This window comes from Cupressus sempervirens, chromosome 2 (genome assembly GCF_028749045.1).
Source record: "Cupressus sempervirens isolate cs-2001-9-10 chromosome 2, ASM2874904v1, whole genome shotgun sequence".
Lineage (NCBI taxonomy): Eukaryota > Viridiplantae > Streptophyta > Pinopsida > Cupressales > Cupressaceae > Cupressus > Cupressus sempervirens.
This window is the reverse complement of record NC_143119.1, coordinates 686,314,535-686,335,346: the sequence shown is the minus strand read 5'-3', so window position 1 is coordinate 686,335,346 and position 20,812 is coordinate 686,314,535. Positions and strand designations below refer to the sequence as shown.

Genomic DNA, 20,812 nt, shown 5'->3' with positions numbered 1-20,812 from the left:
TGGATTTTGCTAGGTCATCAATTTTCAAATTTAATGCAGGAGCATCCCAAGTATAAGAGAAATCGTGTGTAGCTCAAAAATATTATATGTTTTATCAATAAGGGTTATCTTAGTGTAGACTGTCTATTTATGGAAACTTACTATATTTGGTAAGGTCATTGTTGAAGCTTAGAATGCTTTAATTTCTTCCCTAGATGTTCAATTTTGATACATGAACATGCTTATAGTAAAGTTTCATTACAAGATCAGGTCTAGTTTTGAAGAAGTATTTTTTTAAATGATAATGGCAATAGGGTAGAGAAACATTGAACTTAGTTTTGAAATATTTAGAGGCTCTAAAAGGGGGTCAACCGAGGTTGATTGGATATTACATGAGTCTATAATTGTAGTTAACTTCACTCCATTTTCTAAAATGGGTTCATAATAGCCAATCGGGTCAACTAGTGATGAGTTATGGTCTCTGAAAGTTGCACTACCTAAAATAGAAAATAGAAAAATCTTTAAAATTCTCATTTGAGTTCCAAATTTTGTGTGTGGCCTATTACAATGTAATCACATATGAACAATAATATATTAAGGATGGTTAGACTCAAATATTATGATTAAAAATTTTACGACCTTCTTGGATGGTTAAAAATAATCCATTAATGAAGGCTCGTAGGGTTATCCAAGATAGTTTTGTAGATTCATATGTTTGCTCAGATTTGAAAAATATTATAATGAAAATGTTCATATTACTTTGTATACATCATATTTCTAAATATTGTAATTATATTTCACTAGAGACAATACTAACCAAGTTTCTTGTTCTTGTAATTTATTGTTACTTCTTTATTTTTCTATGCATGCTTGTGCTAGAGGGGAGTGTCTTTCATCAAAGGATTATGGAACATTGAATCATGCAAAAATGCATATTCATTTAAAAAAGAATAAATATATACAATATAAATAGGAATGTGTCCTCATTCTATATGAGTAATGGTTTAGACTCAAGTGTCTGATCCTAGATAAATACCTTTCTATACAATGTATACTTATCTATAACAAGATTTAATTCAACACATGACCTCCACTATATTGAAATCAATTTTCTATGATTACCTTACAAAATATCCACTTTCTTATTTCATGGGAGTTTCATATTCTATTGAACAAAAAATACAAAAAAACAAATAATGGATTACAAGTATTCAACCTTGTATATATGTGTTCTAATTAGATAAAGGAGGATAGAGACTAAATCCTTATACAAAAATTAATGTCACTTCCATATGGGAAAAAAGATAGGGGTTCATAAGGTGTGAGAACCAAAAAAATAGAGCAAAAGGCTAAACTACTAAACCAGCAACCAAAAAGAACTAGCAAGGATAGAACTAGTAAATAGAATGAACACTAATACCCACAACCATACACCAACATTAACACCTAGGCTGAAAACCATATCCTAGGACCACTACATACTCAATTCACTAACCTCATCCAAGAAGGAGGGTTTCTTGGATGGCCTAGATAAAGGGTTTCTTATATAATTTTCATAGAGTTACTGGATTCCATACATATACTTGTGTGGAATTTAAGCATAAAATTATAGGACCTCATCCTTAATAATGTGAATGATAGAGGAATTTTTTTAAATTTCTTCACTAAATAAAATTGGAAAATTTATGCCAATATTATGTAATCTAGCAATATTGAACATCAATTGCTATTCAAGCACACTACTAATTCTATGTTTTAGTTACATATGAACAGTGAAAATATAGTTATGAAGAAATGACAATGTCAAAGGTTATAATAAAAAAAAAATGGTTCCAAGGATCCATAATCTTGATTGGTGTCCAAGGATTTTATCTTCATTGATTGAAGTAATGAGCTCTCATGAGTTCTCATTATGGAGGCCCTAGTTCAAATTCCAAGAGGAGCATCTCTATGAAATTCTAAATTATAACTCTTGGTATTTTATTTTTCATATTTGTTTTATTGTAAGAGGTATACTCTAATTTAAGGGGATTGAATACACATGTAAGTCTCATGTTGTTTCACAAATGGTGCAAGGTGAAATGTATGAGAAAGGATGAAAAGGAAATTATTGTTGTCCAAGTTCTTGAAGAGAGTTTGGAAAAGGATTTACACAAATATAGGGAAGGGTATTTCGTCTAGACCTAGAAACAAAAAGACAAATTTACTTAGTCAATCTTATATAGTTCTATGGTGTACCCATTGTATACTAAGGTGAGATTGCTAGATATTATATATTAGGGTTGGTTGGTTAGTTTGGTTGCAACTACTTTCTATAGATGTCATTTTTGTGATTGCAGTTAGCTCTTAAATCCAAATTTATGTCTTTCTAAATCCAAGTGCTGACCAAACCAAACATTAGTTATGGTTTCTAGGCTAAACTAACAAGATTGAGATGCAAAAAAATAGGGGTTCATCTACATAAAAAAATTATGTATATTAAATATTTTTCTTGCTATGTGATGATAAATTTAAAATATAAAGGTGTAAAACTTAGACTAAATATTACACTTACAATACTTGCAACATTTAAGTATGATACATTAACATTAATATTATGCAAAAAGTCTTAGAATTATTTTGAATAAAATCATATCAATTATTTTAGCTACTTATAGAATTCAAATAATAAAAGAGCTTGTTTTCTAGTTCATAATATCATAAGATATTGTTTATATGTCCTATGATCAAGATTTCTTCAAATGTATTTAATCTCATCTAACTGATAAGAAAAGAAATATATAATGGTGATGTACAAAAACTAGAATAAAATGAATCTTATAAATATGGATGATTCAAACCTAAATAAAATAGTCCAAATACATTTATTGAATAACTTTAATCTAACATAACAAGATCCCACATTCACTTGTACTATGAAAAGCACAAAATATCATAAGGATTATAACCAAAAGTTTACATTAAAAATAGAATTACTTTTTGATATCATATACAAGATTTTTTTGTGTCAAATGCAATAAAAAATACAATGACAATAGTCCATCAAAACTCTCATGTAACTCAAGTCATAAATAGAAGTTGGTAAACATATAAAAATAAGCCTACATTAAGCATGCATGAAATACTTGAAGAGATTCATTAGGAATCTTATCCATTTATCAAGCATATTATTGAGTGGAATAAATACTTAGGCCACTTTAGGAAACCTTGAAGCTAAAATGAGAGAATGTCATAAATAGACTTCTAGTATAATCAATCTCACACACAACTTGGGTCTCAAGAAAGACACTACTAATCCACATAAGGTTTGTACATTTTTCTAACCTATCAAAAATGCATAAATCATAGGCATGAATAATTCTACACTAATTCAATACATGATTGAGTATAAAATACATCAATTCTTTATTGCATAATTCACATTTTGGGCATTAATGACTCAAAAAAAGGAGAATAAAATAGATTGATAAAATCAAGTATCAATAATTTTAATCTACTAATAATGTTCTTTACTATTCATCAACATTATCCATTCTTCATGCAAAAGGATTTAGGTTTTCTTTTAAAACCTTATGGTTATTTATGGATTAAAACACTCTTTGATTGTTCTTTTAGCAATTATAAGAATTCTTTAGATTTTTGGGTTACTAGATGCCTTCAAAAGTTAGTTTTTTTTAAGGTCTTTATGATCTCTTTCCTTGTTTGTTATAGTTAGTCCTCCTAGTAAAAGGTTGTGGGAAATGTTTCAAAATCCACTATTAGTTTTTACTTTCCTTGGTTGTGTTAAGTCTAGCATAAAGGTTTTTGTCTGAAAGATGATTTCACAACATTTCTTCCTAAACCCCTCTAATTTTTATTTTGTAAAGGTTTTTATAGGTTTATGGTTCTCAGTGATTGGGTCCTCTCAAAAGCCTCACTTTCTAAATAGAGGTTTTCTCTTTTTTGTGTTTGATGGTTTTAGTACTTGTGAGTTACTTCCCCTTGTATGCTTGTTTTAATTTTTGTAAGGTAATTTATTTAATAATAACACTACTCATTTCACTTCAATTCAATTTAGGAAAGAAGGTAACTACTCAACCTACAATTATAATTCATCCATTACAATATGTTTAATCATCATTCACATCAAAATTTGAATGGTCATAGAATGAAAATAAATCAAGATATCATCCCACTATAATCATCTACATTTCACATAAATTTAGGAAATCACCCTCAGGGGTTATAGAAATCAATGACCAATGACACATGATAAAAATAGTGACAACCACCAATACCATTAAATGCTATGGTGACTTAGAACTTTCATACTACAACCACATAAACATGTTTGGTATGAGGACCTAGTACAAATGAAATAACCAAGTTACCCAAACAGTAATAAACTTAGGATTCAAAAGAAATAGAAATAAGCATATCCATATTCACACATTCTTCCTTCAAAGTACTACTATCCAACAAGAGTTTTTGGGTAACACTAGTACATTTGACCCCATTTTTAGACCAAAAATTTTGACCATCTATTAAAATGGGGTAAAATTGGTCAGAATAGGCAAGGAAAAATGTATTTTTAAAAAAATTCATGCTCATGTTGGTCAAAATTTCAACCAACACGGGCTTGTTATGTTAAAATCAAAAAAGTTTTATTTCGTACAGGTTGATTTGTGCAGGTTGCAAGTGGAATTGTAGTTGGTCCATTTGGAGGACAGGCTTGTGGGCTGCAAAGGGTGAGAAGTCCTTCAGTTGGAGTGGTCAAAGGAGGGCAACATTCATTTCCTAGCCATACATTGCAGAGAAACATGGACATGGATGGGCTGGGAAGAAAACTGGACCTTGCAAAAGACAACAATGTTATCGGGAAGGCCAAGGAGCTAAGATGTATTGTGCACTTTAATTCTTCCACTTTTGGTGTGGTATGTTTATCTAAACAATGCATCAAATTTAGTGCAATTTTTTTCATCTGGAATGCAATTTATTGGGAATATTCATCATTGAGTCCTTTTTTAACCCCTTTTCATCCACAGGGCAAGGTTTGCAAATTGGTTCTCTACTTTGAACTCACTAATACAAAGTATTTTTCTTGAACCTTATTCAAATGGGTTCATTTGATTTTACATTGAAAAGGATTGGGTCATTTCTCAAATTTATAGCATAATCCTTACAACAAAGATCATGCCACATGCCGACAGTGAGATAATATAACACTAGGTCGAATCTTATTAATGTCATCTATCCTTGCCATTACATTGCATTCCTCAGGACTGGATCTATGTTGCCCAGGAAGAAATAATTTAACAAGAGGAGAAATTATTCCTTGAACATTAGAGGATTCCCATTGCTTACCCTTCATGAATTTCCAGTTCTCATTCTTTATGATTTTATTAGAAAAATTGCAACAATGACATTTAATTTGCAATGATTGAATGCATTGTTTGTATAGATTACAAGTTCCCTTTGACAGACAGAAGGCCATTAGGCTAAGTGGCATGTTTGAGAAGGCATATACCAGATCCTTGAATGCAATGCAAAATGCACTAGGAGTTAGGTAGGTTAATTATCTAAATTGAATCAGTTGCAATTCTTTGTTTGTTTGCTCTTTTGACATTAATGGATTATATTAAAAAATGATGACAAGTCTACACTTTTAATTTTCCTTGTAGGCCAAAGCTGGACATCTGAGAACTTGGAATCTAGTTTGGATGTCTTAGATTGATTGGGTCTGCCCAAAGAGTCTTGTCTTTGTAAGTTCTATTTTCCTTGACTCAGTTTTCAGCTCTCAAATGGTGTGTTTACTTAAAATTTGGACCTTTTGCAACTTACTGGTCAAATATTTATATAGTGATCTATGGAACTTGAGAAACTAGGTTTCCTTAGTTCAAACTTCAGGACCCAAATGGTTTGTTTTCTTGGATTTCTAATCTTTTGAAATTTATGGCTCAAAGGCTTATAGTATGCTTTGTGCTTGGGGAAATTATTAGGGTGGGTATAATGATTTCATTGGAGTAAGGCCTAAGGGCATACCAAATGAAATCCTATACTCTTATACTTTGACCTTGAGCTCTTTGATAAGTGTGGGGTTAGCATATGATCCCCAAGTCTTTTCAGCCCAAAATCATGATCGAATATGCAATTCTAATATTAACCTTATACAGATACAAAGAAAGATTTATAGCTTCTCTACCAGAGTCCCAGAGATCAAGTGCTGATTTTGGTCATCCAGTGTTCACTGCAGTAGCTTTTTACCTATGTGCAAGAAGAAATAAGGTTTTTTTGTACTTGCATATTTCAAGCTTGTTATTAGGCCAATAATAATCCTTTGATTCTATAGTCAATATGAATGAAGGATATAACCTAGGAGCAATTTTTTTCTCTTTCTTATTTTTCTTTTGGGTGAATAACTTAAACAAAATGAAAACCCTTACTCTTGTGTTGCTTTTTATCATCACACATATGAAAATTCTATAGTAATGGCCTCAAGTTAGTCTTCTCTAAACTTTGGTTTCTTGTTTATCCATATACCCACCCTAAGTTCTGGAACTTGTTGTACAAAAACCTAACTTATTTATCTAGATGCAGTTAAAAGTTGATAGGATAAAATTGATCGAGATATGTGGTACATCGAAATTTGAGTTTTCAAACGTGAGTGTTCTTTTTGGGTGCATAGAAATCTTGAAGATTTTGTAATATTATTCACATTGTCAATTTGCAAATGTTAACTAAATCAAACAAGGAAACCCTCTTGAAGATTTATGTTTGTTCTTAACTATATATATATATATATATATATATATATATATATTTCTAATTGTTTGGGCTAGGTTGCAACATCTATGAATGATTGCTATTTTGATGTTGTGGGAATTGCCAAAGAAAAGAATGATCCAAAATCTATGAAAAATAATAGAGGTGTGTTTTCTTTAGAGACTATTTTGTTTATGTGATGACATTGATTTTTTAATCTTTGCATATTTTTTATATGGCAAGTTCTTTTCATTAATTATGGTCAAGTTTATACTAGGTTCATTCTTGTTACTTAATATATACATTCTTATATTTTTGTGCTTGCTTGGTGCTGAAAAGTTTGAAAGATTATTTTAGGCTTGTTTACATTGTAGTGATTGTGACCTTTACAAATTTCTCCTATATAAAATTCATATGGGCTGGCATATCTCAGATCCTTATTGTTGAAGATTTCAAAGTGCATTGTACTCTTATGTCTTAAATTGGTGTGACAGACCAGCTAAATAATCATTTTTCTATTCTTTACATGGTTGAATTTATTTTCACACCATCTTTAACTATTTCTTAGGTTCACATTGATTTAGTATGGAAAATTGGAACAAAAGCTTGGTCTAAATTTTGGTTATTATGATTGTTGTAAGCAACTAAGCGTATTGGGTGTGTATGGACAAAACTTTTGGATGCATTGCTAAGCAAGAGAATAGGTGAAGACAAGGCAGAATCTAACAATAGCGGCGAATCAATTGATGATGAATATGAACTTGAGGTAACTCGGTTCATATATTATACCTAAAAGTTTACGAAGTTATTTTTATATATTTGATGTTATTCCAATGTGGATAGACATGTAATGCATTTCTCATATAAGAATTAATAACTAAGGATGTAAAATCAACTTAGCTACATTGTTTTATGTGAAAGAATGTGTTTCTTAGTTAAGCATTGGTACTTGAGTGTTTCTTTTATTCATGATTGGAAGCACAAGCTTATATTTCTGCATGGTTGAAGGATGTTGTAGTTAAACATAATAATATTTTATTGTAACTATAGTAACATTCCATTTGCATGGTAGTGAAACGGTGTAGGAAAAGTGTAAGTGGAATAAAAATATTCACATCCAATTAAAACACAAGGAAAAAAATTGGGGGTTAACTAAACAAAACACTAGCTCTTATAAAAAAGCTACATTATGTTCTAAGAGCTTGAGAGAGCTGATCTGACTGCAATGTCTGTATCCCTTTCCTAGTTTCCTAGTTTAAATTGCAATTTGGATTACTATGAGATTTTCATATGTTGCCTTTATTGTGAAAACCTTGCTCTTGGATGGTTTAGCCTTTTCGAAGATGACACCAAAATAGTTTGGTTCAATAGTTGATGCTAAAATAGTTAAACTTAGAGCTCTATACAATGACATTACTACAAAAAACCAAGGAAGTTTGTTTCAAATGTCCTTTGTAAGCTAAAATTTCTAAGCCTCCCTTGGATGTTAACCTTACTCTTGATTTTGATTATCTGAATACAAGAAAAAGAGATGGCTGAATTGTCGAGAATAGGATTGGCTGGATTGGTTGTGATGGGGCAAAATCTAGCTCTCAATATTGTAGAAAAAGGCTTCCCCATATCAATCTACAATCAGAGCCTAGAAAAGGTAGATGAGACGATAGATAGAGCCAAGCTGGAAGGCAATCTAAGAGTAAAAGGGTTCCATGATGCCAAGGAATTTGTGCTCTCAATCTAGAAGCCTAGAGTCATAATCCTTCTAATCAAAGTAGGGTCCCCCATGGCCAAATCAATTGAGACTCTGGCTGCCCACATTGAAGAAGAGGATTGTATTGTGGACAGTGGGAATGAATGGTATGAAAACACGAATAGAAGGCAGGAGGAGGCAAAGAAGAGGGGGCTTTTGTATTTAGGCATGGGGGTTTCAAGGGGTGAAGAGGGTGCCAAGAATGGCCTTCTCTTATTTCTGGAGGCTCATATGAGGCTTACAAGTATATTGAGGATAAAATTGTTAAGATCGATGCACAAGTGGATAGTGGCCCTTTTGTTACCTATATTGGAAAGGGTGGATCTAGAAATTTCATCAAGATGGTGCACAATGGGATCAAGTATGGTGACATACAGCTTATTGCAGAGGCTTATGATGTACTGAAGTCTATAGGTAAGGAAATTCAAGATTCAATTATTTATCGCTTTCTATGAGTGCCTTTTTTTGGTGGGTGATATGATCTGTTGAAGTCTGTAGGTAAAGAAAATTAAGAGTCAATTTGGTTTCAATTTTGAAATCCTCTCATCTGTGGTCATTATTTCTGACAATTTGGAGTTGTAACTTTCCAACCCATCATCCTAGGGTAGAAGATGATTAGGATCATCCTTCATATTTAGATGAATTTATAAAATGTAAATCCCAATTATCAAGGAAATCCTATCTAAACTTTTGTCGAATTGAATTCATGCACGCAATTCCTTACAAACAATAAAAAATAGTTACAAAAGCACCCAAGAATCTAAGTATATCTGGATCAAACTTTGATATAGTTAAATTCAATATTTTTCCTTAACATTCACCACTTTCTTCCCTTATTATAAGATCCAAAAAGGCATCCTTTGTATGGTTGCAAATTTTTTTCATACAAGACAAGTGGAACCTGCTTTATGATAGCAGCTATACAATCTCTATGAAATAAAAATTGTATTGCAATCTTATCAAAATGAAAATATTATTCCAATCTCAATTATCTAGAAGCAGTTTTTACAACTCGAACCCAATTTCTAACTAAATCCATCTTCAAAAACACCATATTAGGATCTTCAAAACTCTGCATTGGATAACTGTTGCCAACCTCAATTATGACAAAAAGGAGATCAATTCTTCTATATCGAATCCTCAAAATCTTGAAGTATTGAACTACTTGGTTTAAGATAAAATTATTTTTTGTTTAAGATGTGCCAACTTGGCAACTTACTATTTCTTGAATCCATGCCAAGATAGCCAAACTTAGACTCTTTTATATTCTAGTATTTTTTCACTTTCTTCATTTTGAATTTTTTTGGACATTTGGGTGGTCCAACTTGAAGGTTGATTAGCTGCCTTGCTACATGATTGTATCATTCTTTTGTCCTCTTTTTATTCATACATATAAATAGTTTTAAGATGTAGAAGATCTTTTGGAAAATCCAGAGGAAATAAGTATCACTGATCGATTTCTATGAAATCTTGTATTGACAAGAATTCTTCATTGTAATTTGTTACATTGGCCTTTTTCAAATCAATGCTTTTGTACATACACTATAGTAGATCACCAACTATGTTCTGCCTTTTTTAGCATCCTCCTATGAGCCTTCTCTTCACAATTTTCAGTATTTGGTCACTTCTAAATATCCTTTTTCATGGTTTCAAAGAAATTCTTCATCCCTTAAAAAATATTTTTGTTGTGTGAACTCTTTACAAGAGTGGGTATACACCATTTCCAAAGGGACATAATTAGTGAAGCAATTAATTTAATTGTTAAAGAAAATTATGCATACAACCATTGCCACAATCTTCATTTGTATCTGAGGAAACAATGCAACAACTTTCCTAACATTCAATGAATTAGTTTTTATTGCTGTTAAGCTTGAGGATAACATCCACAACTGCACTGTGGTCATGCTCATGGCTTCTTCCATAAATTATACCAAGCATGACTCAAAATTTCATTTCTCCTTATAAGATACATCTTTGTGGTATTCACAAGCTACAGTATGAGCAATCTTGGAAAATTGATCCATGGCAATGACCAAAATATACCATCAAAACTTCTATGTATGACTCAATATAAAATCCATGCTAATACATTGCTTATGTTTTTAAATTTTCCAAGATACTAAGTATCAATATTTTGCCTATTTTTAGTTGCCTAAGCTTGGCAAGTTTTCAAATGTAACATCTGTTCACTTAGATCACAATATCTCAAGTCTTAGAAGACAAATATTTACACTCTTCTAGTTTTTGTAGGATTTTATTTCTCCCATATTATTCTGATAGGTAACTAGCATGTGCCTCACATAATATGGTCTTCCTCGTGGAAGCTTGAGGACAGCATAATTTCTTTTCTCTGGAATAAAATTGATCATGCATCATGAAGTCCAAATGGGAACTCATAATGCCTATATTTGATTCTTTACAAGGATTATTAGTGGCTCGAAGGGCTGGATTTTATTGTAATACATCCTTGAGATGCTTCAAATCTGCCACCTCATTAGTCATAGCTGTACATGAAATCCTTTGAGAACCAGAGTACTAGTAACCACATTTATCTTCCCTACCTTGTACTTGATTATAAATGTGAAAGTCCACAAATAACTAGACCATTTAATATGGGGAGCATGTAGTTGTTCTTGAGTTTGCAAGAATTGTAAAGCTTGATTATCCATATTTAATGTGGATATAAATTTATATTGATGCCTGAAAGCTGGATTTGTTGGCCTTGCCTGTAAATGATTGATATAGCTTATGTTCATTGGGTTTTTTGTTAGGAGGACATCACTTGGAAATGTTCAATATTTGGATCTATATTGTGTGGTCCTCTCATGGGATTTAAGTTTAAATGTATTTTTTAGAACATAACAAAAGCTTTATCTTGATCACTTCATAATAGTCAATCGTAGATGTTCTTAGTTATGACCCTTATTATGTCCACAATTTTTTTATTGCTTGGACAAAGGATTTTCTGGTCTCTAATCTGTAAGCATGAAATGCCAATTTTGACTTGAATTTTTACACCAACCACTAGTATATAGGCCATTCCTATCTACAATTCCACCTCTTTTGGTTGTGTGGTGTAGGTCAAAGTAGATAAATTTTAATTAACTTGTTCTTATTGCCAAGTTTGCATGGAGCTTTATATTTCATATGATCTCAAAGGTTTCAGTAATATGTAAATTGATGGTAGATACCATATTAGAGGGCTTTGGATATCCATATTATGTGGAAATGAACTCAAAGCTTAATTGTATATTTTCTCAACTTAAAGTAGTCTCCTTCCACAAGGTTTCACAACTCTCAATGCAAGTTTTTGATCTTTATGTTGCTAAAGAGCTCAAGTCAAAGCCAAACATAATCAGTTGAAGATGGTGGTATAACCTCTGATGAAGTTTTTGAAGCCATGCAAACTTGATGTTTTGTGCAACATCAAGGCAATTTAGGAGTCAAATTTTGAGCATATAGAACTTCTTAGTGTTATGCGTGCTTTTGTGCAACAACATGAAAAAAATGTTTTCAAAATTTAGGGAACCCTATTAGGCTTAGATGTTTCAACGTAAACTAGTATAAGTAATGCATGTCTTAAATTTTCTAAATTGCCAATTCTTAGGTTCCAACATCTCCATGTATTTCTATTCATCTTATTTCACTCATTATTAAATAGATAAAACATGAATTTTTTTGCATCTGTACATGAAAGATTTTTTCATTTGTTGAAAGTCCAATAGTGTGATGGTCCAATGTGCTAGAAAAACAAAATATTGTGAATTTCTATTTTAGGATTCATTGGTTTGTAAATGATAAATTCATAGATTAGCAAAGATTGCTTTGGAGCAAGTGTAAATATAGCCTCAAAATGTTTTCACCAATTTTAGTCAACCAACATGATTTTACATGTGCCCAGTGATTGTAAGTGAAGTCTTTTGAACATTACAATATCAAAATTTTATTGCATATATAAATAAAATATTGAGGCTATAATGTATGTTTGACAAAATGCTTGTTAGTTGGATAGATAGTGGCCTTGGAACCCTTCATGAAGGTTGTAAATAGAAGGAACCTCTATGGATTGTTTTTAAAGTGTCAGGAATGATTAATCTTTTGTCTTATTTGAGAGTTTCCTCATAGAAGACAATTGATGGACGTGTGCATCGAATAAAGTTGGTGGGCAAGGGCTTACAGTTAAAAGAGTGTGAACATATCATTATAAACAATTTAGAATTTGAAGCTGGCCGAGGGCCTGATGTTGATGGAATTCAAATAAAGCCAAATTCATGGCATAGATGGATAGATCGCTACAGCCTTAGTGATTATGATGATGGAATTATTGATATCACACGCCAAAGTACTGATATAACTATCTCAAGGTAAAGTAACATTTTTTTAGTTTAGTTTGATTCAAGTAGTGTTTTAAAGAGCTATCATCTACCATAGGACCTTGAAAATAACATATATATTAATAGTCTTAATTATGTAACAAGCATATATAACTACATTTCTACTATGCCTCTAGTTGATTCATAGATGCTTGTCTTGGACTAGACAAACCTATAACTGGATCTTTAATTGAGAAAATATTTGCTCTTATCATGATCTAGCTTGCTTCCAAAATACCCTAGGATATAATTATCATTCAGTCTTCTTACAATCATAATTGATTCCTACTTTTAGTAGCCTATATGCTATATGTTGATATTATTAGTATAGAAAAAAAAAGGCCTTAGAAAAAAATATTTGCCTACTTGGCTTAGTTGTGGCTTGTGGCTATACACTTATGATACTATTCAATTAAGTTTCATAACTTTCATGGAATCATGTCTTTATAATTGTATTGTTAAAGGAATAGTGGCAGTGGATTTGTGGGGTTGTGATGTAGGTTGGTCAATTACTGAGATTTTTCTTTTAGATTTGAGTGCTACATTATTTTATAGTCAACTCAAAGCTTAACATGCAATTTAATTGATCCCATTTGACATGAATTGTCATGGGAAGGATATATTTTATTGTTATAGCCTACCATATGTTCTATATTTAATCATTACAACCTACAAAATTTCTTGACCTGTTGATACTAGTCATCTACACAGGTATGCTATCAGATAGCAAAGAAACTGAAACATATAAATGCAAGTCTCTGAAATTCATCCCATGCAATGCATTTGAAAGTAGGAAGAATCAAAATAGAGGAATATTGTAACTGTAATATCCCCTTGTAAGGTGTCTTAGAAATTTGAGTCAATAAATACAAATTCTCTACCCTTACTAGTTTATACCCACTTACCTTTATATTCTACTAAATATATATATATCAAATTGGAAATCTGAATTTATATATATAAATATATATATCTCTGTGTGTGTGTGTGTGTGTGTGTGTGTGTGTGTGTGTGTATGTATATATATATATGTATGTATATGTATATATATATATACATACATATATATGTATATATATATGTATATGTATGTATGTATATATGTATGTATATGTATATATATATATATATATACATATACATACATATATACATACATTCATATACATATATATATACATATATATGTATGTATATACACACACATATACATACATATATATGTATGTATATATATATACATATACATATATATGTATATATATGTATATACATATACATATATATGTATATATATGTATATACATATACATATATATGTATATATATGTATATACATATACATATACATATACATATATATATGTATATATATGTATATACATATACATATACATATACATATATATATGTATATATGTATACACACACACACACACACACACATAAACATATATATACATACATATATACATACATATATATATATATATATACATATATATATATATATATATATATATATATATATATATATATATATATATATATATATATTCCTTTATTGCACTCTTACTATTGCAATTGTTGAGCACTAGGCTAAAAAGGAACATTTATACTATATGGCCATTTTATTCAATGGCCTGCTATCTATGTCACATGGGCATAGATATAAGAAGGCCATTGAACATAGATAGAAAAATCTTTTATAAAACCCCAGATACAATACAGTTGACATACAAAATATGCCAAAAAGAAGATGAGTGTAGACCATTTGATGAATTCAAATATAACCACTTCCTCTCCACCCCCCAACACACAAAATACACAAACAAGCATATCAGATATGGATTCATATATAATTTAGCACAGCTATCTACTTACCTGACAATGAGCTCTCATCTGGGCCATATCACAATATCCTGATACAAGAACAAGCTATCCATGTGTCAAAAAAATAAAACATTAAAAAAAATAAAACATTAAAAGAAAGCAATGATGTTGCAAAAAAAATACATATAAAGCTAAAAAACCAAAAAAATAAACAATAAATTATTATATAATATAAGTCTCACTGACAACAAGCCTCACTAGCAATACAAGAGTCTTACTAACTACAATCAGGCCACCAACCCCTGTCCACTACTCAAAGAAGAATGACTAAAACATAGAGGTATACTCTATTTCATTTCAAAACAATAAATTTACTATCTCATATTTGTAACAGTCTATATAATCTTCTTATATGTATTCAAAGATTGCAAAGAATGAAACTCTGTAATTCACCCTGTAATTCACCAGTCTTACACAAAAGCCAACAAAGTCTCTCGATGAAAAATTTACTGTAACCTTCACAAACTTCTTTTTCCTCTAACATCAAACTCATTGCATCATATCTGCAGAGATAAACATTTTAACAAATGCATATACCTTTTTATTCTATCCATAAATTATTATTATTTTATTTGATGCATTCTCTCTCACAGACACACTCAGACCTTCATCATTTTCCATGCATTTCAAAAAATAGTAGGAATAAATTGTTATAGCAATAAATTTAACCAACAACTGAGTTTTCAAATTCTTCTAACAATAGTTGACCATTGGAATCTGAAAAGAATGAACACAATATCCATTCAACTTCTGTCAATAAAAATTAATAGAGCTTTTGTTGAAACCCTACATGACCATGAGACCCTTCAACTACTAATTGTTGGAATTTGAAAATAATCAATGGCTGTCCATTCATCTGTTGTTGAGAACTATTGGTTTTGATTGAAGGAACACTAATTATGAAAGACAAACTGTGCAAGCTGAACATTGTACTTGTTATGATTGAAGGAACACTAATTATGAGGTTTGGTTACAACAGTGAACAATCTGCCTGAACAAAATTATTTTTTTATGATTGGGATGAGTTTATTATGTTAATCTAATGCTGAAACATCTTTCATTTATTTGAAACTTCATTGGAGAGTCATATAATGAGCAATCCCTAGTTAGATGAGGGTTTGTAAGAGCAATTTGGGGCTTTCATAGTTATAGGGTATATGAGACCAAATTGATTGTAATTTGTTTTTATTGGGGTTAAACAACAACATTTTTGAAAGCTTGAGGGTCGGAAGACACATATGTCACACACTTTTTCTATAAAAGTGGGGTCAAATAGGCCAAAAACTAGTGACAGTCACCTATTGGGGATAGTAAATCCAAAACATCATTATCTAATTTTGAGATATGTTGAAATATAGCCAACTGGGTATCAAAATATGTGATTATGAGAATCTTTTGGGACATCTAGGAGGGAAAAAAATTCTCACTGGAGACTTAATTGCAAATTATACCTAGTAGGACAGCAAGTTGGGTTTACCAATGAAATGAACACCTAGAACTTTGAAAATAGAACTTCACTTGAACCACAATGAGTGACAATTCCACTTCCACTAGCCATGTGTTGTACAACTATCTCATGTAAAGAGATTTCTAGCAAATTGTGAAACAATAACATCTATGTCAATACACTCAAAGGTCAGATCCCAATTCCTTGTCACCTCTTCATTATAATCAAGTTTCATACATGATAGGAGATCCTGAAAGTAATGGGGGTCTAATGGGGTTGAGGGGCAGTGCCCTACTGGGTTCTGTGTGTGTGTGTGTGTGTGTGCACGTGCGTGCAGGGGGGGGGGGGGGGGGGGGGGGGGGGGTTCATGATGCAAGATAGGGTTGAGGGCCAAATGCCCTACCATAGAGTCCATATTAAGACTTCTGGAGCAATATTTGATTTTATTGTTGATCTATTATTGTTGTTTATATGTGGAAAGTAGGAGAGAAGGAGAATGGAGTGAGGTAAAGTGGGGATGAGGGAGATGAAGTGAAGACAAGAAATGGAGTTGAGGAGAAGGGAGGGATGGTGAGAGAGGGAGGGAGGGTGTCATAGGGGAAGAAAGGAAGTGGGGAGGGTGAGAGATGAGAGGGGGAGAGGAAGAGTAGGGAAGTGGGGATGAGGGAGCGATGAGGAGATATGCAGAGGGGAGAAGGGTAAGTTACCATGATCTTTACTTTCCATTGCATCAAGCATGGTTTGTTATATGCTCTAATCATTTTATACATTGTTAACTTTCCACTACAAATTTTTAGTTAAGGAATTAAGAGAGATTTGCAATGTGGTAACATAATAATTAGGATTTCAATGTGTAATATGGAAGGTATTGGTGAGAATTATCAATTAGTTATAATTTACATCTTTGGAGGTTCTAACCTTTTGTTAAAAACTAGAGTAGCTAAATTTTGCAGAAAAATCTTGTGCATTCAAATGTAGATTTGGGAGCTCACAAAGATCAAACATGCAAATTATTACCTAGAAAGAAATTAATGAACAAAATTCAAGTTGCATTAAGGTTATAAACTATTAAATAGAGATATTAAATGTACAATCTTCAACTTGCATAGATATCAACCATGAAATGAAGATATTTGCTGCATTAAATTTATTATTGAAGATTTTTCGAATTATAGTTTTATTTCAAATTTCATATTTTGAAGAACTTGTTTGATCTTGAATATTTAGTTGAATTTATGCTGCCTCTAAATACAGATGTATCAATTATCAGTGTTGGATGATAGATTTTGAGTTTTTGATCACTTCATTTATAAATCTTTCAGGTTCGAAAGAAATTTCTGGATGGAGATGCCATATTAACGTTAGATCCAAAAATAAATAGAAACCTTGCTACAAACTTGGTCATAGAGAAAGTGCTATTAAGGAGTGGGTAAAAGGCTTGGTAGTGATTTGGTTTTGATCAATCAGGTACACTTCATGTGTCTAGACTTTGTCTACTTAGAATTTAGCTCTTGTTTATGGCCTATTATTATTATGAACTTTATAAGTTTATATAGTTCATTTCTCTGTTAAAAATTGCTATTACATTTTGGTTTTCTTTGTGTTGTACATAATCAAAATTAAACCCATTTATTTCTTATTATAGGGCCGCATCAGCCTTATGCTCGAGAAAAGAAGAGAAAGCCTCATGTTATAAGATTAGAGCCACAAGATCCATAGGAGAATGTCAAAGATAGTCATGATGTGCCTATTAGCATCATGACTATCTTCGGCATTCTCCTATGGCTCGCAAGGGAGCTCAGCTAGAAAACATGCTCTGTTAGCTTCTAATATGCTTCATAGATGAGATTGCATTATATGAGATGCATTACTACACTTGGGAATGGGCTTATCTTCAATCTTTAGATTGAAGATGAACCCATCCTCGAGTGTAGTAATGAATCTAAAAGCTCCTTCAGCCCGAGCATATCATGTCCTTCGGATGACCTTTCTAAAGCTACATCAACATTGTATCCTTCAAGTGTTTGATTCTTCATCTTTCTTCTTTATTATTCTACAAAACAATTCTTATGGTTTAAGTTTTTCAGCATCAATTTGTAATTTTAGTCGAAAATCTCTATATATCTTTTCTTACCAAATAGGGTTGCTTAGTTTTTATGTAAATGTCTTTGCTTTTGCAGCTTGGACTTGAATTCACCACCAATGCTCTTCATACTACAGTGGGGGTGGCTATATTGGCCTTGTTTGTTCAACTTTTGGGCTCTTCTATTTAGAAGGGGATCTTTGGTGGAGGTTTTTGAATAGTATTGTTGACTCTAGTTGGTCGCAAGGTAATTAATATTACTTTATTCTGCTAGTTTCTTCAAGTGTTTGATGTTTTAATGTGTGCTTTAAGTTTTAGACCTTAGTTTATACCTACCAACAACAAGACTACTTTGCTTCATTAGAATCATGAATAAGCAATGCAGAGGTAAGCTTTTTTGGGTTTTTGCTAAGAAAATGTTGATATTAAAGCAATGGGGTTGCTTGGCATTTTATGCAAATTTGTTTGGTGTAATTTAAGATTTGAAGAAAACTATTGAAATTTTTCCTGTCCTTCCTATTTTATGCAAATTAAATATGAGATTCATTGTTACTTGACTAGTCTATAGTTTTCAATAACCACTAGGATACTAAGAGCATATCTTCTTGGAATGCTGGTATCATGATGCAAACTTTCTATTATGGGTAATGTGCTTTACATGTTTTCATCAAATAAAATATCATGACGCAAACTAGTCTATAGTTTTCAATAACCACTGGGATACTAAGAGAATATCTTCTTGGAATGCTGGTATCATGACGCAAACTTGCTATTATGGGTAATGTGCTTTACATGTTTTCATCAAATAAAATATCACAATAAAAAGTAAATGGTCTCCATCTAGGTTGATGTCTGGTAAAAATCACAGCATTGAGATTGTTATTTTGCATTTGAGGAAACTCAACATTGGTCCACTTATATGTGTCATGAATGATATTTGCAGGAAGGTCTCTTCTTTATTCTAGAGTCCCCCAGGTGGTTATTGAATAGCCTTTTTTCCTAATAATTTCCTCATGGTCAGTGATTTATGTGAATTGTTAGTACTTCTAGGATCAGATTTTTTTTTATATAGCTTATGCTTAGTGCAAGAAACCTGATTTTGGATATGTTACATGCTTATTAGCTGGAAAAACCATACTAAATTTATGTAGGTAGTTAACAAAGTGAGTGAAGCTATGAGAAACTCAATCCATGATTCCAAAACACAATTGTACTTAGTGGTTTTAGTTTAGAGAATCCATTTTATGATATGGATACATATTAGATAACATACCCACACGAGCCCAACAAACCTTAATTTTTAAACTGTGCAGGATACTATGTGAAAATTTGACACAAACCTTCCTAAACTTATTTAACAAAATTGGAACCAAATGAGGATGACAAATGAAATGTTTTTTCTATTTTGGGGACCCATTTTTTGGGTTATCTTCTGATGCAACTCTACAAATTTTTTTGCATAGTGAATTTTTTAATGTAAACTTATAAATATGTATGGAGTAATTATTTGTCTATATTGCTTTAGAAGTAATGCAAATAGGGTGAGATTACATTTGGGTTTACTTTTGGTGATGTCATTAACTGAAGTTCAAGAGACTCATTTTGTATCATTGAGTTCATCATGTAGGAATGACAATGATGCTAAATGAAAATTTTCTAACTTGTAAGTGTTCGTAGAGCCTATGGAAGCATTAATTATGTAGAGAATCTTGAGTTGGATGTTACCTAGGGTGCATTTAGACAGTCGTCATTAGTTGAGAAGCAAGAGACTCATCTTGGACAATTGAGTCCATCACGTGGGATTGACAATCATACTACTGAGCAAAATTGATCTAGCTCTGATGTTCTTGGAGAGCGTAATGCAGAACATAATATTAGAGCTTTAGTTTGGGTGTTTTTTGGATGAGGAGTTCTTGCTGTGAAGTTTTATCTTCTACTCAATGATTATGCTATATGTCTTCAACTACTAAGCTCATGTTTTTGAAGTTTAAACTTTAAAAGTAATTTAGACATTTTATCTCACAACTTCAAATTTTATCATGTTCTGATCTTCTTTGGGTAATAATTTGCACTTTTGGACAATTTCATATTATCTTTTAATATATTTATATTTATTTTTGGACAAATGTATAGACACCACAATGTATATGGGAGGTCCTTTGCTTATGAAAATGCATGCATCCACTATACGTAGATGCTTTTTTAATGTAAAATTGCAAGTGGATCTACATGATAGTGGTTATTGCTTAAACATTTTTAGGTAGAAGGAAATATAGTGCATATAATGAAGGCATTGGCTAGTCACCCCGGAGCAGCACAAAATCTGATTGAAGATGATTCACTTCAACTTTTATTTCAAATGGTTACAAAAGGGGAAAATATTGGTACACTTCCTTTGCACATAATTCAACTTCACTGACATGCTGTGCAGGTTAGATTTAGCCATAATTTACACCAATTCTAGGAATAATATGAGGGTTTCCTTTGAAATTTTGAGCTCTCTTAATTATAAGATTTTAACTGCCATTTCAGTTGTAATGCAGATACTT

The 20,812-nt window shown here is 31.7% G+C and overlaps 1 protein-coding gene across 1 annotated transcript in view; it reads left to right on the top strand.

Moving 5' to 3' along the window:
- Positions 1–4,778: 4,778 nt before the first annotated feature.
- LOC149575241 (origin of replication complex subunit 6-like) overlaps positions 4,779–20,812 on the top strand; it is a 40,992-nt gene continuing 24,958 nt past the window's right edge. Inside the window, 9 exon segments of the mRNA XM_089816013.1 lie at positions 4,779–4,892; positions 5,004–5,050; positions 5,420–5,524; positions 5,640–5,720; positions 6,132–6,243; positions 6,556–6,618; positions 6,798–6,885; positions 7,392–7,486; positions 12,593–12,809. Of these exon segments, the coding sequence (XP_089672139.1) occupies positions 4,779–4,892; positions 5,004–5,050; positions 5,420–5,524; positions 5,640–5,720; positions 6,132–6,243; positions 6,556–6,618; positions 6,798–6,885; positions 7,392–7,486; positions 12,593–12,809 (922 nt within the window).